Source organism: Aythya ferina, assembly GCF_964211825.1.
Source record: "Aythya ferina genome assembly, chromosome: 8".
In the NCBI taxonomy this organism is placed as follows: domain Eukaryota; kingdom Metazoa; phylum Chordata; class Aves; order Anseriformes; family Anatidae; genus Aythya; species Aythya ferina.
Window position 1 is genome coordinate 31,657,228 of NC_140304.1, and position 25,412 is coordinate 31,682,639.

General features: G+C 47.4%; 1 protein-coding gene across 3 annotated transcripts in view; it reads left to right on the plus strand.

Moving 5' to 3' along the window:
• The window catches only part of DNAJC6 (DnaJ heat shock protein family (Hsp40) member C6), a 44,142-nt gene that overhangs the window by 4,810 nt on the left and 13,920 nt on the right, over nucleotides 1-25,412 (plus strand). Inside the window, exons 1-8 of one of the 3 annotated variants that reach the window (XM_084527670.1) lie at nucleotides 1,100-1,149; nucleotides 15,820-15,970; nucleotides 17,223-17,272; nucleotides 17,379-17,527; nucleotides 21,334-21,456; nucleotides 22,870-23,003; nucleotides 24,165-24,359; nucleotides 24,763-24,880. In XM_084527670.1, coding sequence (XP_084383796.1) covers nucleotides 1,107-1,149; nucleotides 15,820-15,970; nucleotides 17,223-17,272; nucleotides 17,379-17,527; nucleotides 21,334-21,456; nucleotides 22,870-23,003; nucleotides 24,165-24,359; nucleotides 24,763-24,880 — 963 coding nt within the window. In that variant the 5' untranslated portion in view covers nucleotides 1,100-1,106. Of the gene's footprint in view, nucleotides 1-1,099; nucleotides 1,150-4,396; nucleotides 4,602-15,819; nucleotides 15,971-17,222; nucleotides 17,273-17,378; nucleotides 17,528-21,333; nucleotides 21,457-22,869; nucleotides 23,004-24,164; nucleotides 24,360-24,762; nucleotides 24,881-25,412 lie in introns of those variants that run through there. The other 2 variants (XM_084527669.1, XM_084527671.1) reach the window with 2 other exon arrangements.

Below are 25,412 nucleotides of genomic sequence, written 5' to 3' on the forward strand. Positions count from 1 at the left end.
CCAGGTGGGAGGGCAGGGGGTGTCATCCTCTCTGCACCCATCATTTATGCCCCAAAGTCATTTGAGCTGGAACCATGCCTCATACCTCGTGTCTGAACGTGACAACAAAAGTTTTGAGTGTTTATGTTTTGTATTTTTGTAATATTTGGATGCAGCAGGCCAAAAGTAAAATGGAAACATTAAGATATTCTCCACCTGTGGCAGCAGCAGCAACCCAAAGCGCAGTGGTGTTATTTCTTCCAGCCCGTCTGGGCTGCCTGCTGATGGGAACCCAGCCTGGCCCGGACGAGATCTTGCTGGCTTTAATCAATTCAATCAGATTTGCTTAACCAGGGTTAAACGAGCAGCACTTATTTAAAATGCTGGCAGCTAGAGAGAGCTTGGCTGTGCTGGGCTCTCCCTGGGGAGGAGGGTGGTGGGACAGACCTTTCTCCTGAGAGCAAAGCTTGTGAACATTTGCCAGAGTCAAATACCCATGGGGCAGGTCCAGGAGGAAGGGTCTGACAGAAAAATGTGGTGATGCTCTTGCTTTTCTGATGGAAGAGTCAAAATTAAGGTCAAAGCTAACCCAGGTGGAGTGTCCTCCCCCCTGCCCTGTGGGGCTGAGCTGGTGTGAGCAGGGCTGTAACCCCACGGCCATGCATGTGGCTGGGGAAGGGTTATTTTGGGGTTAGTTTCTGTATTTTTATTGTGATGTGGGGCTTCTGAGGGTAAATGTGATGCTGTAGCAGCTGCAGTCATCAGGTCTGTACCAAATCAGTTTTTAGGGCAGGGAAGAGGCTTTTACTGCACCAAATTCCTGAAGACTAATTAGATTAAGCATCAAAATCTCAAACTATAGATACAAGCAGCGTCTGCTACCTAATGCATTCAGCAGTGGCTGTACTGTAGACTTGGGTACTAAACAAGAACAAGAAGGTGATGGTGGCAGCAGATGTCTTTTTTTGTTTGTTTTTAATGTCAAAAAGTCACCAAACTGCTTTGATTTACACAGGTGTTAAGCCTCCTGGCCCTGGCAGGCTGACTTCTCTGGCACATAGCTCAAATTCTTGATAAAGTGGCAGGGTGGGTTCCTGGGTGGTTGAAGGGTTCTCCAAAACATAGCCATGGCTGAGTGCCATCAGCCTTCCTGGAGAAGTTGCAGGGAAGGTAAGCAGAATTAAGTGAGCTTATAATGGCTTTTTGTTATTCTTCTTTCCCTCCCAGAAAGTCCATCTTATAGATTATTTGTTACAAGGCCATTGAAGGAAATTTAAATCTGTGAGTCTATGAATTAGGGTGGTTTGATTAGGGTTTGAGCCATTTGAAGAGAGAGGAGGTAAAAATGTTAATTCTCAGCATGCATTGTTGGCCCAGGGTCCCAATGCAGGGGCCACAGTCCATGCAAGCTCAAAGAGAAAGGAAAGAAGAAATTACAGTGCTTTGAGGTGCAGAGACAATGATCTGCCCTACAAAGCAGTACCAGGTGCTTTGGGAAATGGGAGTACAAAATCTAACAACGGGGACGAGCTCTGCATGCTGTTTATGGTCAGTGATAGTGTGGAAACAATAGGTGGTTTCTTTTTTTTTTTGAGGTAAGATAAAGGGAAAGCTTCAAACATTAATTTTCAAGAAACAAGTGCTTTAATGAACAGAGCAAGTTCGTGTTTGCAATGGAATAACTCTGAAAAAAAACGTTTTGTTCATTGAATTTTAAAGGTATTGCCCAAGATAATAAACTAATTTTCAGGCAATAGCTGTACTTCTTATGGTGCTGCACAGCTTGAGTGTGTTCATGAAGAATTAAGAGTTTAAGGTTTCACCTTAATTGTACATCTAGTTGAGAGAGAGGTGAACAAAGAAATAATGCCTCCATACATTTGGTGCTTGATTACAGCTGCCATAAAAGACTTCTGCCCAGGAGTGGCTGCAGCCCAGACAGAGGAGCAGACAGTGTTAGAGCCTGGGCAAATCAATTGACATTTGCAAGGTCAGCAGTGGGGAGGGAGTTTGTGTCTCCCAAGTCTTGAGCAAGATGCAGTCCTCTTTATCGCATCGTTAACATCTCCCGCAGTCCTAATGGCACCTGCCAGCCTTACCATTCATACATTATAAAAACGTCTATATTATTTTGTAGCATCATTAGCCACGACTCAATAAGCCTTCGAGGATGCTAATGAATTTTTCTAAGTAGCTGTTTCCCTGGATCTTTTTTTTTTCTCTTATTTTTGAAAGCCATCTGCAATTTTTTATTTTATATATATATATATATATATATAGCATTCTTTATGCAGCAGACCTCCAAACAGGAGAAATTGTATGACCATTGACTGGCCCAATTTAAGGGGTGAATTGGGTGAGGAAGGCATATTCCTTTATATGTGCTCTTTGGCTAAGCTTCCTGTAGAGCTGGAAAATGAGTGAATAGGTGAATAACCCAATCCCACATAACATGCTCTTTTTGTAAAACTGGTAATTTCAGGCAAGGAAGGGGCTTTGAAGGCAGTTGACCCATCTCTCTTCTGCACCAGGGAGGCTGTGCTGTCCCCGCTCCGTGCCTGTGCTGATGCTCTGCAGAGCCCAGGCCTGGAGTGTCAGGGTGCTGTGGGATTTCCTCTGGGAATCCTTGGGAGAAAGATGGCTATGATCCCCCAAACACTGGGACAAATCTGGAAAAGAGGAATTAATGGATTCAACGACGAAAATCAAGCTTTGTTTCCTGAATAGGACTGCAGTCTGTCCACTGCAGATGCAATAGCAACATCAGTGTTGGGTAGGAAACACTGAACCCTTTTCCCATAAGAACACTTTTGGAAGGACTTCCCTTTCACTGCCTAATGCAGATCATCCTTTGCAACAGCCTCTTGCTGCTCACCTGTGAGAGATGACTCATGGATTCAGGGCACGGTCTCATCGAAGCCGAGCTCAAAGTGCTGGATGGAGGCCACAGAATCGGCTAGCGAGCACTGGTGGCAGTTCAGCATGGGGTTAGGCTGTGCAGGGCATGTGCTGTGCCAGGCTCCCCAGTTCATTACCTCCAGCGTGAGAATGTCCAAATGTTTGTGGTGACATTACCTCGGTGTGTGCTCTTCACCCAAGAGCCTGGTTTTGCCTCTTCACCGGTGGTCTGTTATCTCAGCGAGCAAGATAAAGGAGAATCCATCTTGAACACCTCTCCTCCCCTGAATTTCCCATTTTGTTATTAGAACACAGAAGGAATTACCGTATCCCTGGTGGACGAGGACAGACTCGCAGATATCCCTTAAAAACTACCTGTGTTTTTTTTCTTTACTAGGTTGCTGCAAATGGGCAATGTGAGGGAGAGGGGCACGTTCCTCCTGATGAGTATCACGATCTACGCATCGCTCTGTACAGAGCGGCGTATTAACAGCCCGCTAACGAATGGGTAGCAGATACACATTTCTAACCTCGAGTTCAAGCTGTTACCGTGAACCACTTATGTCAGGTTAATTCATTTTAGTTTGTTGCTTGCAAATCTGCTTGGATTGTTCTGAGAAAATTCTGGGTCACAGATGCACCTGGTCTGCAGAGTAATAGGAAATTGCGGGCGTTACGTAAACGAGCACGCCTGATGAGGTATGGCTGGACCAGCTGCCCCCTGCCCTGCAGTATCCAAGAGGAAAGTTTAAGCGAAATGTTGGAAATATTTCAGGTTACGGCCATTGCTACAGAAGGGCTTGTTGATGGTACTGCTTCAGAAGCACCCCCTGCTTTATTTTTCTAAGCAGAGTACTTGGTCTCTTACAGGAAGGACACCAAAGGCATGTCTGGATGATACAGATTTTTGGGAGGGGTCTTTATTTTTACCGAAATTAAAGAGAAATGAATGTATTAGGATGAGTCTAGAGGAGGTTGACAAGGATGATCATGGGGTTGGGTCACCTCTGCTTTGAAGAGAGGCGGAGGGAGCCTGGAGGAGGCTTTGGGGGGACCTGATAGGGACCTAGGTGCCTAGAGGGGGCTGCAGGAGAGCTGGGGAGGGCTTCTGTTGGGGTGTGTAGGGTTAGGACTGGAGGTAATGGCGTTAAGCTGAAGGAGGGTGGATTTAGATGAGACACAAGGCAGAAAAATCCTTCACCGTGAGGTGAGGGTGGGATGGAAGGGGAAGGGGGGGTTCCTTGAGCCCTCAGCAGAGCTGGCAGCGCCCACGTCCCTTGGGGCTCCCCTCACAGAAGGGACCCGGAGGAGCCCCAGGAGCACCCCCAGCCCTGCCTCAGCCCCGTGTGGCGCCGCTCGACTCCTTCCGGGCCCGCGGAGGGCGGGCAGGGGGCAGCGGCCGCCCCTATCCCCGTCCCCGTCCCGCCCCGTTCTTCCCTCCCTCCCTCCCTCCATTCCCTTCCCTCTCCTGCCTCCTCCCCGGGGCCGTTTCTCTTCCGCCCAGCCCACGGCGGCTCCCGGCCCCGGCTCGTCCATGAGCCTGCTCGGGGGGTACCGCAGGAAGCCGGGCGGGGAGGGCTATGAGGCGCTGCAGCTGGTGGAGGGCGGCGGCGGCGGCGGGGCGGGAGAGCCGGGGGCGGGCGGCCGGAGCCCCTCACGGCAGCCGCCTCAGCAACAGCAGCAACAGCAGCAGAGAGGAGCCGATGGCACCATGGACAGCTCCGGTAGGGCCGGGGGACATCGGTGCCGAGTGTGTGTGGGGAACAATGGCACCGTCAGGGGGGAAACAATGGCCCCGCGGGGACAATGGCAGCGCGGACAATGGTAGCGCTTTGTCCTGGCCAGCCGCAGCCTCCCCACACCGCACCGCCACCACCCTCCCTGCGGCTGTGGGGTGGGTGAGGGAGCCCTAAAAGCGGTCGTAGGGTGGGTGAGGGTGGCCTAAAAGCACCCCTGGGTGCTTGGCTTCGCCCTGCTGGTTTGGGGTTATGGGGTGAACAGGGGGGTGTGAGGCTGCACTGTCCCCTAAGGGAGCGGGAGGCTTGCTGTGAGCCTCTAAAAAAGCAGCCCTAAAGGTTGCGGGGTGGTGGTGTTGGGCACGTTGCGTGTGCCGTTGGTTTTATTAAGCAGGGGAGATGGCCAGATGGTCTTTACGGGATGGAGCCGGGTTTGTGTTTGTCTGGGTGGCCGGTGATGGAGAACCCAAGCGCCTGGGGCTCCGCTGAGGGGAGCGGGTTGGGGCTGTGGCTGGGCAGGGTGCCCGGCTCACCCAACGCCCGTCACCACCACGAACTAACAGAGATCAAAATCCATCAGGGAAATGCCCCATATACTCGTGGGGGGACCGAATTTTGTGTCCATCCATTGCAGTGGCATGATATTGCAGGGATACCTGCCCTGTGCTGTGGAAGGAAGGCGTGGGCCCCAGACGCTCAGCAAGAGCTCAATTCCTCAATTCATCCCCGGTGTTTTAACGTGGTGTCCTCTTCTGATGACCCGTGTCTGAATCTAGGTGGGGAGAGTCTCACCTTGCATTCTTCTCCCATTTTCTCTGCTGTAATGGGAGTAACCTTTCCCTCTTTCCCCTTGCCATTTCAATGTGCTTTCTGGAGTTCTTCTTGGGGCTAGCTTTGTTTGTTGTTTGGTTTTTGTTTTTTTTTAAACTTTTTTTACTCCTGGACTTCGGAAATGCATTTTAATTTGCTGCTATGATATCCTTGCTACAGTTGCTTGTAATAATAGTATGCGTCAGTAGTTTCTTACTCACAGTAGGCTGCTGTGTTACAGTTATTTGGATTCTTACATGAGCATCCACGGAGTTGGGTAGGTATTATGGTCAGTTTAATGTCTGTCATTAAAGCAATTATTTGAATGGGTTTCCTAGAACTTGGAGAACCGAGGGCGGCATTCACATCTAGCCAGGTGTGGGAGCACGCCGGAGCTCATGTCAAGCCGTGGCTTTTGTCTCGCGTCAGCTTGCTGTATTATTTGAGCGCTGCTGGTGCAGTCGTTCTGTTCCGTTTCTTCAAGCCGTTCCGCTCCCTGCCGAGCCAAAAAGAGGTGTTCAGGGATAGCCAGACAATGCCTGTGTTTACAGGGTCTGTGCAACACTCAGCCATGCCAGCAATTCAGCTGCAAACTGCAAAGACATCCCAGAGGGGTAACTGTACAAACACCCTCTGTATTTTTCTAGGATGCTCTTCCCTTAAATGCATGGACTTGAGCAAGGGCCGTCACTGGGGCTTGGAAGGTGATGGTGCAGGGGTCTGTGTAAGCTTGAGCTCCCCTCCTCTTGGGCACTTGGTACTCACTGGAAGCTCTTTATGGTCCTCTGCCGAAAGCTTGCAGTCACTGGAACCAGCCACACGCTTGGCAGCAACAAACCTCAGGCCTTGTTGTGGCCCTTGAATTGGGATTATAGAGTTTTTCTTAATACTTTATCTGTTTCATAAGCATTTTTGGGGGAAAGGGGAGGAGGGGGTCTCTAAATCTTCACATGAAGCTCAGAAGAGCTGTGTCTGGTGTGATGCTCTGCTTTAAATGTGGGGTCAGACTTGTATCTGCCTTGTTCATTTGTTGTCTGCAGATAAATGAGCAATTTTTATCAGTTCATAGCAAAGACATTTTTCTTTGCCAAGTATGAAATTATAAAAGCTTAAAGAGCTGTATCCACCCCTCAGGTGTGCTTTTGACTGCTGGTGATTCAGTAATTGAAGCTGCTTGTGAATTGTGGGGCAATTTATCTTTAATGCTGTGTGGAGATGGATAGTTCTGGTGGGGGAAATTAGGTAGCAGTGAGAGAGGGACAGGAAAGGAAGGTGGCTGGGTTTTGGCTTACTAGTAGGAAGGAAAAAATACCAACATTTTTATTTATTTTTAATAAGTAGGTAAGGTATTCATATTAAATACTCGTGCCTCCTTCAGTGGTGATATCAAAGCCTAAATTGACATGATGGGGAGCAGCAGAGGGTGTGCTGGCTGGGAGAAGAGACCCAAGTCCTGGGGATGGAGGGGAATGAGGTGGCTCAGTGACCTGTGATGCTGCCTCGTGGTGGGGTGCAGGAGCCTCTGCCCCGCACAGGGATGTGGCTGATCCCAAAACTGGAATCCCTGAGGGGTCCTGGCCGAAGCAGAACCCGTTGTGTACATCCCCTGCACCTGAACTCCCTTTCGCTTCAGGATTTTTTTTTTCCTTCTGGTTTTAAATGATGGCTTCACGTGTGGCAGAGCAGCTGCTGCCTGCGTTAGCAAAATGGCTGTTTGCAGCTGAGGAGGGAAATAAATGCTCCCGAGGTCCCAGCCTGCGCACCCAGCCCCACGGGATGGTTAATGCAGGGGGCTGCGAGGGCAGAGCTGGGTGCTCCGGTGGAGTCACTGCTGTGCTTGGGGCAGAGCACCCCGGTGAAGCTGCAGAGCTGGAGAATCAAAGCTCCCTTGCTCCCTTTTCCTCTTACTGCTCATCTGCACTAGGGCAGCGCGCTCCGGACACAGAAAAATGGCCTGTGCTGTCTGGAAGATGTGCGTCTAGATTAGTATTAGGTGATTATAGAAGGTAGGCTGGAGAGGATTTGTGCTGAAGGCAGAGTGCTGACAATTTTGGGGCAAAATTTTGGTGGATGTAATTAGCTACTGCCTGCTCCTGCTGCAGTTACCTGAGCTCACGTGAGCTGAGTGGGGTCCTGCTGGTTTTCATGATTAACTTTTTTCTTTTTTTCTCTTTTTTTTTAACCAGTTCATAGAAATCAATCTTAAAGTGTCATCTCTTACCTAGGGCACCCTGCTCACAGGCCATGCAGGTGGAAACTCCTTACACTGCAGCCCCTCACTACCGGGGCTGGGTTTAGCTCAGAGGAATCAAGAACTGAAACTTTACATGAGGTAGGGCAGCCGTATCCAGGCTGGTATCTGAAGCTCCGTGTGTTATCACCGTGACTTTGCTTGCTTTAAGCTTTGCTAGGCTCAAACCACTCAGAATGAGATTTAAATTGCAGTGTAGCTCCCTCGTATCGGGTTATGTTTAAGTTCTGTGATGCCCTGGGTGGGCACTGAAGCTCTGTGCAACTGCAGCGTGTGCCCTGAGTGCTCAACTCTTGATGTAACACCTTTAACAACCCCTACAGAATATGCTTGGTGCCATATAGAAGCACAATCATAGTGCCTAGGTCCATCTTGGTCTCCAGTGGGACTGTGTGTTTCTCCTCGCTGCTCGTTCATCCAAAAGCTGCTGGGTTTGGGGATGGAGGGGAAGGGACACAGAGGTAGGCTTGAGCTGGATCTGGTAGGACACAAAACATCGCAAGTCCCAAAACAGAATTCCAAGAAAATCATTGAAGTAGTTCTCCTTTTGTCTTCTTAACCTGTGAAGTTTGTGGACGTGCTCAGAAGATGAGAGGCAGGCGGGGAAGAAGCAATTTATTTTGGCTTTTGCTGTGGCATTCAGTAATGCTTTCTTAGCAGCTTGCTGTGTACTGAAAGAGGAGGAGGAGGTTCTAGGAAATGCAGAGGGGGAAAAGTAACAGCAAGGATACGTGTTACAAGAGGAGCAAGCTCTCTTTCTGTGCTCTTCTGGGACGTTTATGAACTGCCTAATCTACAAAATGGCTTTTAAACACTCGGAGGCTAGACTGGCTTGTGCCACGTACCTCCTCCGGCAGCGTAACTGCAAAATAAAACGTTTTAAATAAATTGCGAGTGTTCAAGTTGAGATTTCTTTAGCTGTTTTACGCTTGCAAACCTAGTCTCTTGTATGCTGGTGATTACTTTTCACTGAGTCAGGAGAGAGACGTCTCCATGTCACTGGCACGGAGACAAAGGCTGGCGCTGACAATGTTGTCTTGTCTTCTTTCCTAGCTGCATTTTCCAGCAGGGAGGCTCAGTTTAATAACTCCTTTGTTTGTGTGGTGTGTTTTGGATACTTGAATGGTTTGGTGTTGGCAATAGCTTTTTTTTCCTTTTTTTTCCCCTTTTTTTTTAATTGGTAGGGAGGCGAGGCAGAGAGAATGTCAATCACCTTTAAAGACCACTGTCACGGTTTGTGCCAAAATTTCAGCGTTCCAGCCTCAAATGCATTTTGTTCCCTGTAATCTCACTTTCATAACTAAGGGAAAAAACGTAACAAATTAAACAAACTTGGCACAGTACTGAGGGGGGATATTTCTCCTCTCTCAACACTTCTAAACGATGAAACAACAACAAAAAAAAAACCTCTCACTGTTGAAATCTTACATGTTGCCTAGTTAATGGTGCGAGCAGCATCCTTAATAATTTTCCAAGCAACAGCAGAGAGATCTTAATTCTTAAAATTTCCATGAAGTTTACATTTATGCAGTCTCAAATGAACCTTCAAATAATAAGCCTTGGGCTCCTACAACGTTAGCTTTAGAAGTTTATCTCAGGAGGACGCAAACGGAAGCTCCCGAGCCTCCCTGCCCTGTGCTGCCCAGGGCTCTGAGTGCTTCCCGGCAGTGGCCCTGTCCCAGCCCACCCACAAAAACCAAGCACAGAAAGGGACGTGAGCTCTCGTGGGAGGAGGAATGCAGCTTTTCATCCCAGCCCCAGGAGGGAGGCACCACTGGACGTGTCACCCAACATCCGCAGAAATGCACAGGTATTTATGCACGTATTTGTGCATTTCACACACTTACGGTGTGAGCCCAGACCTGGTCCTGTTGGAAACATCTCCTTTAGGAGCTTCGCAGTCTTTAGGACCTTAAAGCCCACCCAGCCCCAACCTCTGCCATGGGCAGGGACCCCTCCTAGCAGCCCAGGCTGCCCAAATCCCATCCAGCCTGGCCTCGGGCACTGCCAGGGATGGGGCAGCTCCTCTGGGCAGCCTCAGTGTCTCATCACCTTCATAGTAAATAATCTTTTTCTCACATCTAAACTAAATCTACCGTCTTTTAATTTAAAGCTGTTAAGCGTCCTTCCTCCCAAGGTCTGTGCTGTGTGAGCCCCTTGTAACCTTACAGCAAAGGAGGACTGCTCATAGTTTTCTGGGGTGAGAAAGGCAGAACAAGGCAAGGTGGCTTTTCTGACAGAAAAAGACTTCTTGACAAAGCTGCCAAGAAGTTCTTGAGCAACTCCGAGCCGTGAGGTGGTTTCTCGATGACATGCCAGCTACGTCAGGTTTAAGGTCTGGGTGGGTGCAGTGCCAGGTAACCACAGGAAAGCTGCGGTAAATAAAGAAACAAAGCAAAATAACACAAAACAACAACAAAACCCAAGTATGCCCTCACTTGAATAAATTATTTAAGATGTCTCAAGGCCGGGCTGGATGGGGCCTTGGGCAGCCTGGTCTCGTGGGAGGTGTCCCCGTCTGTGGCAGGGGGCTGGAATTAGCTAATCTTTAAGGTCCCTTCCAACCCAAGCCGTTCTGTGGTTATTTGTTTGTGCCCCGTGTTTCTGAGCTGGCTGTGCTCTCAGGGAGCTCACGTGGGCCTGGTTGCCATAATGTCTTTTTTTGGGGGGCCGCACTTGCTAAAGCAACCTGCTGCCGTATGCCTCCGGTCTGTATTGTAAACCCTGGGGAAGAGCAAAGGCCCTGTGTGGGTTTTGGCTGGATGAGTGACAATGGGACCAAACGGCACGGCTGTGTGGTGCTGCCATGCTGCAGCTCTGCTCCACACGGGTGTTGCCGTGTGGTTTTTTTTGCAGAATAACCTTTTGGTTGCAGCTCTCTCTGCTCTCGGCCTGGTGGGAAAGCCAGCGCGAGCAGGAATCTGGGGCAGCGCAGGAGGAGGGGACGGACGAGCCTGGTAGCAAAAAAAAAATTAGCAAAAGCATCGGTCTTCGGGGCCTCTGTGAGCCTGAGGAGCTTGCCCATTAATTTCGGAAGCAGCAGTGCTCTCCTTTCCACTGCTGCTTTGGGTGCCTCTGTCGCTGCCGCTTTCTCCCCAGCCTTTTCTAGTCCCTTTGCAACCCACGCAGTTCCTTTGAAAAAGGCGATGTAATCCTGCCACGTGGGCTCTCCCTGGCCTGGCAGAGGCTGTGAGTGAATGGAATAGCAGGGATGTTTCGGAGGCTTTGCTTAAATTTCACAAAGCTCAGCCCCCCCCCCAAGGAGGGCTGTGTGCTGGGAGGGATGGTGAAGGAGGCTCGGGCTCAGGGCTCGCAGGCTGCGCTCCTTAAAAACGTATCTGACAAGCAAAGCACTCCGTTTTAAACACTATTGATTATCACTGGATGCAGAGGAGCTGCCTGCCCAGATAACTTCATTTAGAAATATTTGCCACCCTCCCTCTTGAAACGGGAGCTTAAACTCTTCCAGTAATGCCTGCATTGATTTGCAGTCCCTGAGAGGTGACGTGCTGAGCCTGGAGGATGCCTCAGCGTGGGGATGGGAGGACCTGGGGGTGCCGTGGGTACCCAGGGATGTGCTTGGGGTGGTTTCTGTGCCCCTGCTCTTCTGCAGACACACACCCCCATAAAAAATCACTTTATGATTTTTTTTTTGTAGGAGATGCTTTAATTACATGATGGCAGGGGTGCATGTACCAGGGCTGCTCCCCTCCACTGTGGGGGCTCCTGTGTGATCCAGAGGGGAAGCTCATAAATATGATGGGGCTGCTGTAGCCTGGGCCCGTGTCTCTTAACGCTGGTTTGAAATCCCGGCCTGCCTTACACAGGCTTTGCTGGGAGAGGAACGTGAGCTGAGGCTGCTCCTCGGCACGGCTGCCTGGGGGCACGGCAGGGCAGAAGCACAAATAGCATCATTTTTTGATGGGTGCTCCTTAAAAAAAAAAAAAAAGAAAAAGAAAAAAAAGAAACAATTCGGGTGTTGTTGCTGAAGCCACAACAACAGCAGCACGACTTCTTTCAGATGGGATCCTTTAAAAGGGCCCTTTCTGTAAGGCCAGGGGTGGGTGCCCGCCACCGCGGCTCTTGCTCCCTGTTCACGCTGTGCCCTGGTCACCACGTGGGGCAGAGACAGGGAGAAAGGCTGAAAACTTCTAAAAATCTGGAATTGGGACGTGAATGCAGCAGTTATGAGCGTTTTCTCAGCATAGTGTCAGGCTCGGGTACCATAGGAGCAGAATGCAGAGGAGCACGTTATGCTCCCTGACTACCCCCGTGCAGGGCTTGGGCTTGAGGGAGAGCTGAAATCTTCCCTAGCTGGGTTCTCTTTAACTGATCCGTCTCTTCCGTGCTTGACTTCAATTGTGGAAAAGTGACACCTGCAGTGACATCAATTTACAGGAGCTGGAGCCACTTCAGTGTGTGTAATGCACTCGTACAGGGGTATGTGCACGGGGAGGGGAGGGGAAACGAGCCGTGTCCCCCTGCCAGGGACCGAGCCGCACGCAGCGGAGGGAAACTGCAGCAGGTTGTGCTGAGGAAGGTGCCCACTGGTTTTTGAGGGGGTGGCAGATGAAAGCTCGAATGCTTTCCTAGGGAAGGTCCATGGTGAGGAGACACAGACCAAGATGAACCTGCTGCCTTTCCCATGGTTTCAAGTCTGCTTTTACCCTCTCAAGCAAAAAGGGATTTCCGACCCTCAGTAAGTAACACACAGAACGTAGCACTCAGCTGCCTGCTCTCCCATTTCCAGATGTCTTGTTTTCACCTCCCTGCTCTCAAGCAAATATTGCTTCATCAGCGTAAGCGTTCAAACTGACAGTCTGAAATGCCACTTACACGTCGCTCGCATCCCCCTTGATTCTCGGTGGAGCTGGAAGCCGTGACCTGTGGTTCGTGGGTCTGTGGGGTCTGGTGCTCAGGGACCCCTAGAGAGACAAGGGCCCTAAGGTGCAAATCTTGCAGGAAAAGCTTCCAAAACAGGCATTGCTTGCTTGCCCTGAGCAAGGAGAAAGCTGAAGTGCTTTAATTAAAACACCAGTGCTCTCCAGCTCCCATCCTACACCGCACAAGGGTGGTGCTGTGCGGAGGCTCCTCCGGTTGCGATCTGCCCAGATGTGCAGGAATCCCACCCTTGGGCTGCTGATGGACACACGTTATGGCAGGAACACCACTGAATGACAGGTTTGAGTTCTGTAAGGAGGCACAGGAGGCTGCTGCTCCATTTGGTGGCTGCTGGGGGCTGATCCTCACCACCAAATAGTCCCTTCTTTGGGGAGGTGTTAGCTCAGAGCAAGGAGCTTCAGCTGTAAGAAAACCAAGCTTGGCTTGTCATCAGGATGGTTGAAGCTTCTTGCTTCCACGCTGCTCCATCGGCTCGGGCTGCTTCAGTGTGATCATCGTTGCCATCCCATAACAGAGGTAGTCCAGAAGACCCATCCTACGTGATGTCTCAGGCACATTTTGCAGCACTAAAATCCCGACATTATAAGTGCCTTGGCCAGGAAATGAAAAGGCTGTAGTTAGCAAGTGATCCCCCTGAAACCTGTGCTACAAATACAGGTCAGAAGCGTGTCTCTGAGGCGCACCGAGTCGCGGGGAATATCCAGGAACTGGGTTAATACCGGGTTCTTGCTGTGTGAGGAGCAAGCTGCATCTCAAACAGAAAAACTAATTCTCCCTAACAAGGCTTCTGGACAGCAGCTCTAATGCGTGGCCTGAGCTAGCTGAACTGCTGCGTGACGGCACGCTGAGAGCTGGGATGTGCCATTCTGCCACTGCCCAAACCAGCAGTGATCACCCCAAAACCTGAGCCCCTTCCCTCCAGGCTGCGAGGGAGCCCTGGCGAGCTCGTCCCTTCAGCCCTAGCGAGTGGCCTTGGTAGCCCAGCCTTGGGTCTGGAGGCAAGCAAGGGCAACCACGTCCCATCTCGTTTGCAGCCCTGAAGCCCTCTCTGTTAGAGGGGCCATCTCTGGGCGTGCTGCAGGGACGTGCAGTGGCAGCGGTAGGTGACACCCAGAGCTGCGGGTGTCCCTTGGAGAGGTCTGCAGCAGCTCTAAAGGTCTGCATTTACAAGAGGGACTTAGCACAGAAATGTTTTATTCAGCAAAAACTGCAGGAGCAGGCTGGTTTTCTTTTTCTTTTTCTTTTTTTTTTTTTTTTTTCCTTTTTAATCAGATTTTTCAGCTGTTCTCATGGGTTTCTGTGTACGTCGTCAGCTCCGTGTGCTAATGCATTAACGCTTTCTGCTCTGCTGCTGGGACTCACCACCCCTTTATTCACCTTTATGCTTTGTAGGAGATGCTGCCTGTTAGAGGAGCCTTCAAATGTATTTGTTTTGCTCCTCTGCGGCTGTGTCGTGCTGTAACAGAGCCATGGCCTTTGTCAGCACGGGGCGTGCTGCTCCGATCCAGTGGCTAAAAGATGCCTGAGCAAATTAGTGCACCTGGGATAGAAGTGAGTGATTTATGCTGTAAACTTCCTCAGCGGCTTCCCGATAGCTAGGTAATGCTTGCATTTCTTGTTCAGCAGTCCTTTTGGTCTCTCTGTTCTAGTGCATATAGTAAATTTGGAACTAATTGCTAGGGTTTTCTTTTAGAAGTGGAGTGAAATTCTCTCCCTGTCTCATTTCCCAAAGATTCTTGTTTTTCCGTGTTCCTGAAGCCTTTCTGTTACTCACAGAGCACTTCCAAGAATAAAATGTGTTCAATACCCACTGGCTCTGATCCCTTTGCTCCCCCTTTCCTCACTCCAAGTTACCATCTTTCTCCCTTCCTTTCTTTAAAAAGCTGACCTGCAGATCTACACATGCCTTTTTGAACTTTACTTCTCTATCCCTGACCCTCTTAACAGAGTAATGTGGAAGCGAAGTATTTGAAGAAAGGTCAAACACCCATTCCCTATTTGGAAGCCAATGAGCTACTTCCTTTTTTATTTTATTTTTTTAATTTTTTATTCATATTTGAAGTAGACACTTCAAAGTGGTTTGGAAAGGAAATGTTCCTGTGCCCTGAAAGGTATCTCCTGTTCTGAATCAGCAGAGTATTGTCCATCTCTTCACAAGCACGATGCAGAGGAGCTGTGGCCTCTGATGTTACCAGTTTTGCACGTAGGTCACGTGCATGTGGGCTGTGGCTGCATCACAGTGCATTAAGCACTCTTTGGGCACAGGGGAATAAATAGCATCACTTTACCAGTGGAGTCTCCAGCTTAACAATATATATTACATTTATTGATAGCTGACACCGGGTTTCAAAGAGTGAATAACATTTAAGTGAGTTTGCATCTAGGTCTTCGGACTAATCTGACATAATAATGAGGTAGCAAATGTTTAATTAGAGTACTGTAGCTGAAGTTTGTTAAGTCAAGATAGTCGAGTCCCAGTAAACAAAAAGCAATTTATGTAGTCAAGAGTCTATCTTATAGCAAACAAAATATAATTTCACTGGTTTGTCTCTAACAAAATTCTGCAATAAAACAAAACCATGTTTACCCAAGTCTACATTCAATTTATTATATTTTTCTGAGAATGACTTATGCTGTTAACACAGCAGTGGTATAATAAGAAAAACTGCAATGAATTGGGTTTCGGTTAGGAGAGTGGAATAGTTATTCTAGTATAATTGCAAAATACAAACGCTTGAGGTGGAACGCCACATCACAGTCCATCAAAATAACATTTAAATAGCTTTTGCTCTACGTTAGTCTCCTCTCGACTTTGCAGCTTCATGATGTTTCAAGCTGTGAGGAAAAAGCATACCAAGGAGGTGAGCCCTGCTCTGCTTTCTCCTTGTCTGGACTCTTAAATGACTCTTAAATCAGCAGATCAGCTCCACGCTGAAGAGCTGGCCTTGCTTTGGGTTGGGTTGAGGGGCAAGGGAGCTTGGCTGGTGGTTGTCCATGCTGTACTGGTACCATGCAGTCAACCTACAAACAATGCTGAGGGTCGCTGACGCTTTCTGTGCCTAGAACATGATTTTGCAGAGATGAGAAACTGCATTTCTTTCAAAAGCAAAACTACTTTGGGCCTACACTCGACTTGCGGCGGTGCACGGGAATATGTTTGGTCTGAGTAGAGCAATGGGTTTGTTGGCTCTGTGGATTTGTTCCAAATAAGTGACGTTGGGTTTGCTTTCGTTGTATTTGAAGGTGCCTCATCACCAGACATGGAGTCCAGCTATGGGGGAGGCTTGCTGGACATGGTGAAAGGAGGAGCAGGGAGGCTGTTCAGCAATTTGAAGGATAACCTGAAGGATACCCTGAAAGATACATCTTCAAAGGTCATGCAATCCGTTGCCAGGTATGGTAGAGCTGGAGCTGGCTAGTGCAGGTAGTGTCACTAGCTTCTGGTCTGACTTGCCATCTTAACTAGCATAATAAATGAACGCCAACGTTCAGGAATCTGGAAAAGGCCTCCCTGGTGAAAGTGGGGCACGTAGTTTCTGATTCCTGTGACCCTTGTGGGGTCCTGCCACTCGGCTGCTGCGTGACTGTTTTGTCACTGGAAGTTGGCTCATGTTACTTAATGTTCAGTGAGACTCTTCTTGCTGATAAAACTGTTCCCTTTGCTACAACCACTTCCTGAGTTGAAGAAAGAACTGAAGTGACTTCGAGGTGCTTGAGCGGGTGCAGAGAAGGGCGACGAAGCTGGTGAGGGGCCTGGAGAACAAGTCCTACGAGGAGCGGCTGAGGGAGCTGGGCTTGTTCAGCCTGGAGAAGAGGAGGCTCAGGGGTGACCTTATTGCTCTTTACAGATACCTTAAAGGAGGCTGTAGAGAGGTGGGGGTTGGCCTGTTCTCCCACGTGCCTGGTGACAGGACGAGGGGGAATGGGCTTAAGTTGAGCCAGGGGAGTTTTAGGTTAGATGTTAGGAAGAACTTCTTTACAGAAAGGGTTGTGAGGCATTGGAACAGGCTGCCCAGGGAAGTGGTGGAGTCACCATCCCTGGAAGTCTTCAAAAGACGCTTAGATGTAGAGCTTAGGGATATGGTTTAGTGGAGGGCTGTTAGCGTTAGGTTGGAGGTTGGACTCGATGACCTTGAGGTCTCTTCCAACCTAGAAAATTCTGTGATTCTGTGATTCTGTGATTCTGTGACTTTGCTTTGGTCACCTCTGCTCGTGATGGCCCTTGTGCTTGGCACTCCACCTGCCTCTGAGGGATATGGGGCTAGAGTAAATTAAAGAAATCTAATGGAGGCAACTCCTCAGAGGCTTTGATCTGTGAAGTGTCTAACAGCTAGAGATTCTCCTGAAAACTGGTACTGAAAATTAATGACAAAAGGGAAAAGGGGAAAAGGGGACTTTTATTATTATTTTTGGAAGCTTCTGCATCCATTTAATAGTGTATGTGAAAGGAAAGCTGGGTCACTGTCTACAGTAAACTGTTTGTAGCCTCTGCTTAAGACAGAAAGACAAAGAATTGGTTTTAAGATCATTTCCTTCCTTGTGTGAAAAGCAGATCTATGTGGGAAAACAATGTCCTCCTGATTCCTGTAATGGGCTGTCTTCTGTAACAATGCATAATCCCTGTCTCCTACTTTGTCTTCTTTTAGTTACACCAAGGGAGAGCTAGATATTTCATACATTACCTCGAGAATCATAGGTAAGTACTGCTGCTGGGATAAATAGAACTTGTAGTACCTTGGGGTTCAGAAGTTTATAACCATGTTATGGTGCATGCTCACCTTGCCTTCTTCTTACCCTTCTAGTGATGTCTTTTCCGGCTGAAGGCGTTGAACTGGGGTTCAGGAACCACATTGAAGACGTACGGACATTTTTGGATTCCAGACATCCTGACCACTACACAGTCTTCAACTTGTCACCTAAGTATTATCGCAGTGCCAAGTTTCACAACAGGGTGAGTGTCTTCCAAGAGTTTTTGAGAAACGGGGCAGAAGATCCTGCTTCTGTCTCTCCTTTGTGTGGCAGAAAGTACTGAGATGGAAAAGGAATTACAGAATCATTGAATGGCTTGGGTTGGAAGGGACCTTTATTATAGATGTTACTAAGTGGCCATGGTCTCTTCTGGCTTTTAGCTGATGTCTGGGGTATTAAAGAGATGGAAAGTTCAGGGCATAATGCTTCTGTCAGGAGTCTGTGAGAGTGACGCTGCCCTGAGTTGAGCCTGTGCTGCTCTTGACTCCTACATAGTTGCCAGAAGCTGCTGCAAAGAAATAAGGAGTAAACCCTTTAGTTTCTCATGCACTTAGAGAGGTGAGCTTCAGAAAGAATTAAAGCACAGACTCAAGCATATGATGTGGGTGTGCAAGACTTCAATGTGGTCTGAGCCCCAGTGATCACTACCAAGAATCCTAATAAATAGTAAATTGCTGGCAGTGCCTTGAGCGTGGAATACAGATAGCTGTGGGTTATCATATAGGGTTATCTGAGGGGTGATGAGGAATTAATAGGAATTATAAAGAAGGTCTAACAAAGATCCTAACAGAAGTGCTTTAAAAGAAATTATCAGTAAAAGGACTTAGATAATTTTCACGTTGAAGAATCCTTCAGTGGTGTTGTAATCAAGCAGAAGCACTGAGGAGGCAAAGCACAGGACTAGAAACTGTATCTAAGGTACATTTTGGCTCTTCCACTAGCGTATAATTTTAAAAAAACACCTCCAGTCTCTGTCCCAGTTTCCTTCTCTAAAACCAGAATGGCATACAGGAGCAGTTCAAGGCTCTGGTTCATTAATGGCTTTTGGAGGACAGCTCTTCAAGACGCTGCTGCTGAAATGCAAGGTTAGATCTAATCTTCTAAAAAAAAATCCTGTTCTTTTCCTCTCCCCCAAGGGAGTGGTGATTTTCTTATTTCTTATTTTTTGTGAACTTCGACTGGAAAGGCAACAGTAGTTGCCAGACGTAACCCTCTGTCAGGGTAAGAGAATCTCATGCTGTGTATAAGCCTCATTCCATTTTCCCTTGAGCTGTAGCTGAATCTATCCTCAGCAATTGCTCTGACCACCAGTAACCACTCACTTATACTTGAAGCAAATTTCTCTGTAGCAATCAGTAAGCAGCCATGACTTCAGCTATGAGTAAATGAACAGGAAAGACTAATTAAAAAATATCAAGGGCTCTGAATCTTCAGTCTTACTTGGGTTTAGTGCATGACTGTTGCTGTTGGTGGGAGGAGAAAGACAGATCTACTTTTGATAGCCCAGCATTAACCACCTGTTGGTATATTGCTTGACCTGACCATAAGCCCTTCATCCCCTGCAATTTGTCTCCTACCATACCTTGACAGATGACTTTGTAGGTCACTCTCGAAGCATGAGTAGGTGCTTTGTAGGCTATTGCCTTGACACACACACAAAGAAAATGATACATCTTTTTATTGAAAGATTGTACTTTCAGGTTATGGGCTAGGAAATACTGACTCCAAGTATTCTTCAGGAAAATTAAATGTGCAGAACAGAATACATGAGATGAGACAATTGTAAATATGAGGTTGAACTTAACCTGTAGTGGGGAAAAAAATACTAATGGGCTATCAAGGAAATGAAATCACATGAAAAGTATTCTCTGCTTTGGGTAAGGATACCAGATGAGCTGAAGTTTTGAGAGGCACTTGTTCTTTGAAGTGAATGGCTTCTTCATTCCTACCTTCTTTAGAGCTGCTCTTTTCAAGATCACAGAGGACAGAGAGTGACAGAGGAGGGAGATGACATTAGTGTCCTGCCAGCCCATTTTCCTGCCCCTGTGTGGCTGTGTGGGGCTCGAAGCCCCGAGTGCCCAGTGTAGTGAGGAGAGGAGGCAATGTGAGCAGTAAAAGCTGCTGCTCAAGTCCAGTCGTGCTCTGCTTTTCTCCCTGCCTCGTCACCCCAGCAGGAGGGGAGAGTTCACATCTGCTCGAGAAAATGTGAGCAGTTTGAAAACATATAACTCAAATATAGCATTAAACAAAACCAAACTTCAAAGTCCCTGTAGGGTCACGTTCTTGGCCGTTACTGCCCTACTGCTAGAGGAAAAACAAGCACTGGCTGCATATTTCCAAAGCTCTAGAAGAATTCCCGTTCCTTTTCTGTAAGGCTGCCTTTTGTGAGGGGTGTTGAGGTTATATCTGAAATAAATGAAATGCTACTTCCCATGTCTTTAATTTCCTAATTGCGAGCCAGCAGAAAGATGTGTAATTATAGACAAAGTAAATATATAATTATGGACTGTGGGAAATGTGTATTATTTACTTTGTAAGTGATAATGGCTTTTCCAGATGCTTGACAGTGTGTTGTCCTAAGACCTATTCAGAGAATCATCAGTGCAAAGGTCGATGGTCATATTAATTCTAGCAGCCTCTTGTAATCTGCATTGTGGTTTGGTGCTCTAATTGCAAGTGGATCTTGTACCTCTAGAAGCCTGGTGCAAAAGTACTGGGGGTTGGAAGGAGAAGGCTTGCCTGATAATAGAAAAATAATTGTCAGGCACCTCTATGTCAGTTATGGCATCAGCATTCTGGGTCTATTAAAGAATTGAATGAATGTTTGTGAACTCTCTAGTTCAGAACTTACAATGGTCCTGTGCTTTCAGCAAAGCAAACGCTGTCAGGTCTGTGGAACAGAAAGCTGATGGGGGCCATTCCTGCATGGGAGCCACCACACAGTGAGCCTTTGGTTGTTCTGTCCCCCTTCCTGAAAAGCTGCAGAAGAGGTATAGGCAAGAGAATCAATGATGTGCTGGGCAGGATTCGTGCTTCTGCTATCAGCTGTCGTGCAGGTGTACATATGTAAGAGAGAATCTTAAATGCAACTTTTATGAATCCTGGAGCCTTGCCTTTCTCTGAGAGATGACACGGTCAGGTATGAAAATGGTACGGCCATTTAAGAACACCTGGTCAAACAATCTCCTTCCTGCCCCTGGTTTTCATTAAACAGAACCCAAATCTCAGCTGAGAGAAAAGCAATCATTTGTCTAATGACAAGTGTTTTTCCTTTAAATTTCTTTTAGCCAGAAATGACGTTTAAAAAAAGACATTTCAATTAAAAACAAATAAAACTGAGATGTCTGTAGAAGGCTATTTGATGTGCTGTTTGAGACTGTGAAGACTCTTTTTGAGATGTCGTGACTCAGAACTAGTACGCTGATGAATAGTAACCAGGCATACTTTGGGATTTGTGGGTTTTCAACTCTAAGTCATTCATTTTTTCTGGCTCATATCTTAACTGCTTACTCAGATAGGATTTTTTTTTTGAACAGAAGTTTCCCTTTCATCAATCTAATATCTGTCAAATGGGGCTTGAAAATCCTATTACACAAAACGACTGAGAATAACAGATGTTCAGTATCCTTTGAAAATCAGAGCCGTGGTTTTTGGGGACAACTTGTACAAAGATTTTTGACAGAAATCAATGTGCAGCTGCGAGACTGGAGTGCTATGGAAGGCCACTCAAGATAATCTGGCTTGGAATGCAATTAAAAAATAAAAACGTATCATCAATGAAAAGACATCAAAATCTTGTTATTCAATTGAGGGTTCCTTTTTGTTTGTACGTTCATAATTCATGAACGTCGGGGATCAGAATTACACATCAGAGAGGGAGTAGGTTTCAAGCACGTAACTCTAGGTTGCACAGGAGAAGTATGTTTCTTGGCAGAAAGCATTTGTAAAAGCACGCCCTGCCTAATGCTCTTATGAAGCCAGCTTTTGTTCACTGTGCAATTCCTGCAGGTATCCGAATGCAGCTGGCCAGTACGACAAGCGCCCAGCCTGCACAACCTCTATGCTGTCTGTAAGAACATGCACAACTGGCTACAGCAGAACCCCAAGAACGTGTGTGTCATCCACTGCATGGTGAGTAGGGCAGAATGTGAGCAGATTTTCAGACCCGTGAGTCTTATGTCACACTGCCTGTTGCACATCTAGAGTCTGTCTACAAGGATGGTGACAATTTCTTATAAATAAATAAATAAATAAAAGAAATGTGGTAAAACCAGCCCCCTAGAAAGGGGCTTTATTTGCAGCTCCACAGCTAACCTGGGAGACCTAGCACTGAACATGGAGCAATGCAAGGTCAGAGAAGTTGCAATTGTTCCAGCAGTGAACTATGAGCCAGTGATGGCTTGAACTTCTCTCAAGAACTGACTGTAAGGATCGTCAGCCCTCTGTTGCTTTGTGTTTAATTGTGTGTAGTCATAGGTCTAAACCCAGCTCTAGACTGAGGGTTGCTGATGGAAGTGCAGGAGCAAACATGTCTTTGGGAATTCTGTTTAACTGGTAAAACTGAGGTTGTCAGTCTCTTGCGATGGTTGCTGTCAGACCTGGCTGAAGACATCCAGTTGCCTTCTGCCCCTCGTGGTGCACCACAGCCAGCTGGGCTGCTGAATCCCCCTTAAGTGTTGTTCAGGACCGGGTAACACGTAGATCTGATGCATGAGGGTGCTGTCATTCTGTATGACTAGCTTGTAATTTACCCCAGCCAACCTTTTATGTTGACAGTAATGCCCAAGAGGAGAGTTCTGTTTTGCTCCTGGAGCCTAAATTAAATCCAGGAGGCTGTCAGTTTTCATCAGTGTAAACTTGGGAGGAACTGGGGAAATGACTGATCCCAAACTGCGTAAACCTTACGTACGAGTCTGGCAGTTCCTGCCTCATGTAGTGCAGCCAGCGGCTCCAGGATACAGGTTTGTCTCAAACAGAGACTAAGATGCACTTGTTGCCTCCAGTCCTGGAAATTCAGCCCAAGAATCAAATTCCTTTACTGTCCTTTGGGCAATGAATGTCAGGGTAATGCTGTAAAAGATGGTGAGTCCTTCTGAATACTTTCTGATGAGTCTGGAGAAGCCTACTTAGCCCGTGTGAAACTGGGAGATCTTTTCAGAGGCAATAGGCAAAGGCTGAACTTGAAGAGGCAAATAGGCTGTTAACCTTGAGTAGATCTTGGGCCTGGGTCAGGAATGGGATGGCAAATCCTACAGCTGGAGACAAAACATGCTTCTGGGCATTGAAGCCAAATCTGAGCCGTCCTTGGCTTTGGCTGTTTTTTGGATGTCAGCTTTGATCCAGGCCACTGCAGCTCACTGAAGTCCTAGGCATTAAACAAAAGGCACAGGACTGGAAATTCCTTGTCACCATGCAATTCATTACTAGGCTTTCTGCAGAAATTATTTTAGGTGACTTAGGGAACAGTGGAGAGTGTTCTACCGAAAATAAAGGACGTCTCTGATACTTTTTCATTTCTTCCTCCCACCCTGCTCTAATTAACAGGATGGCCGTGCAGCCTCAGCAGTTCTGGTCAGCGCGATGTTCTGTTTCTGTCACCTCTTCTCTAATCCAGGCCCTGCTGTGCAGCTGCTGAACACAAAGAGACCTGGAATCGTACTGTGGCCATCTCACAGGAGGTAGAGTATAGTGGCTAAATGCCATGCAGGAGCTATTTTCCTCGCACTAAACACTGCACGAGTATCCTTGTGCATTTTGTCAAGGTGTGCCCGGCCCCTAGGCTGAGATATGCATTGTTATCACTTTGTTCCCTGGGAAAAATAAATAAATAAATTAAATAAGTGGTAAAGTAGTGATGAGGCACTGGAGCAGATTTTCCAGGGCATCTGTGGGATCTCTGTCCTCAGAGATCCTTGGCTGGGTATCACCCTGAGCAGCATAATCCAGCTCTGGGGTTAAATGCTACATTAAAGTTAGTTCTGCTTTGAACAAATACCTTCAGAGGTCTCTTCCAACCTGAGTTATCGTCTGATTTTATGAAATAATGCATGTGAGCTGAAGGGTATGCATGCCACATACCCCATTTTCTCCACCCAAACCAGCCTGAAGGTGCTGGCAGGAGGCAACAGACTGAAAATCCAGGGTTCCTGTTGCAGCATGAGCAGTACTCATGCATTAGTTGTGTAACTTAGTTTTGACAGGTCTTAACTGATGTTTATGGCCACTTCCATTTCACTCACATTGATGTAATAGTAATGGAGGAATAAATGTTCCAAACCCTTTGTGCTCTAGCTCGGGAAAGCTGACAAGTCTGTAGTTAACAGGACCTTGGTGAATTCCCCTCCCTGTGTCAGCCTCATCCTTGCAGGAGGTTACACTGTAAAAATATCTTGTTTATGATTTCCATTAAGCAGAGGCAGAAGTGCCTGTCAGAGCAAAGGGAAGATGCAGTGTTATGTATGTGGTAATAACAATCCTTTGGTACCTGACTAACAAAGTACTTCATCTGGTATGTGCATGTAAAATAGAAGGTGAACTTCTACTGGTAAAGCAGGAAAACCATTGCTCTGCACCTCCTCTCCTAAAAGGTGGAGAGAAGTGACCTTCAGCTTGGAGCTAGAGGGTAATTTCCTTCCCCTTGGGCTGTAGTTCTTGTAATCAAACACAAATGGGAGCATAAATTCTGTGCCAGCTGCAAACCTGCTGGAGTATACGGAAACTCCCACGCTGCGACTGTGGAAGAGCTGCACTTTTAGTGGATATCAGGGTAGACTTCAAGTACAAAACAAAAATTGTTTGCCTGGGATGGAGATTTCAGTAACGCCTTTCTCTGCCTGCAGATACATCGGATACATTTGCGACCTAATAGCAGACAAGCCCATCATTCCTCACTGCAAACCACTTACTATCAAGTCAGTCACCCTCAGTCCAGTCCCCTGTTTCAACAAGCAAAGGAACGGGTGCCGGCCCTTCTGCGACATCCTCAGCGGAGAAACCAGAATCCTCACCACGTCCCAGGAGTATGAAAGAATGAAGTGAGTTGCTCTGATCTCCTACCACCCTTAGGAGTTTAGTGCAAGGAGGCTTTGGTTTTGCTGTAAGGTACCTGAAGTCTGTGCTGCAGTCGCTGTCAGACTGCCTGATAATCGTGGAGTGCAGGTCATTAATTGAAGGTTGGTGCCTCGTGTTGAAATAAACTGCCAGTAAGTCGGAAGTTAACATGCAGTGGGATATCTGCACTGAGATGGTTCAGGGCTATGCTGGCTTCCCCAGTGAAGTGTTTATTTCACCTAAACCTAACGTTAAGGAGAGTGCTGAACGTAGCTTCTGTTTGCTCGGCCTGAGCGAGATGATAGCTGTATGTTGATGTGCTTTTTGGGTGGTAATGATGTTATGGAAGGGAGCTTAACTGTGGATTTCCTTCTCATCCCCTCAAAGAGAATACCGTGTGCAAGAAGGGAAAGTCCTAATTCCACTGGGAGCCACTGTCCATGGAGATGTTGTTGTTTCTGTCTACCACATGAGGTCAACCATTGGGGGACGCCTTCAAGCAAAAGTAGGAGTTTAACTTCTCTTGCATGGTAGAAGCAAAGTAGCTAAGAGGGGGCTAAGGATGGGGCCTAAGAATGCATGTGGCACTCATGATGTAGAAAGTTTTCCGAGCATAGACAGAAAACACAAATTTGATTGTTTCCAAGTGAAAATGAAGAACAGCATTTGGAGAAGTCTGTGACGCCTCCGGTGTCTCTTTGTGGAGTCAGTGTGTACTGATGGTGTGTAGGATCCTTCCAGCTGATGCAGAAGACAGAAACAGCTCTATCAGTAACCAGCTGAGGGCAAAACACCACCAAAAATTCTAACTACTCAGCTTAAATGAGTATAACTTAATGAGCTGTCACTCCTGTATGGTAAAGGCTATTCTAGAACAAGCAACACAGACACCTTATTGATCATTAGGGCAAAAAGGCAATTTGTGCTGGTTGGGCAGCCGCGGGGAGGGGAAAGACTGCATAAGCCAGAGGCTGGCCGGGCAGCCACCCTCCCCATAGACAAAAGACCTCTTCACACTGGCAGATCAAAGAAATGGG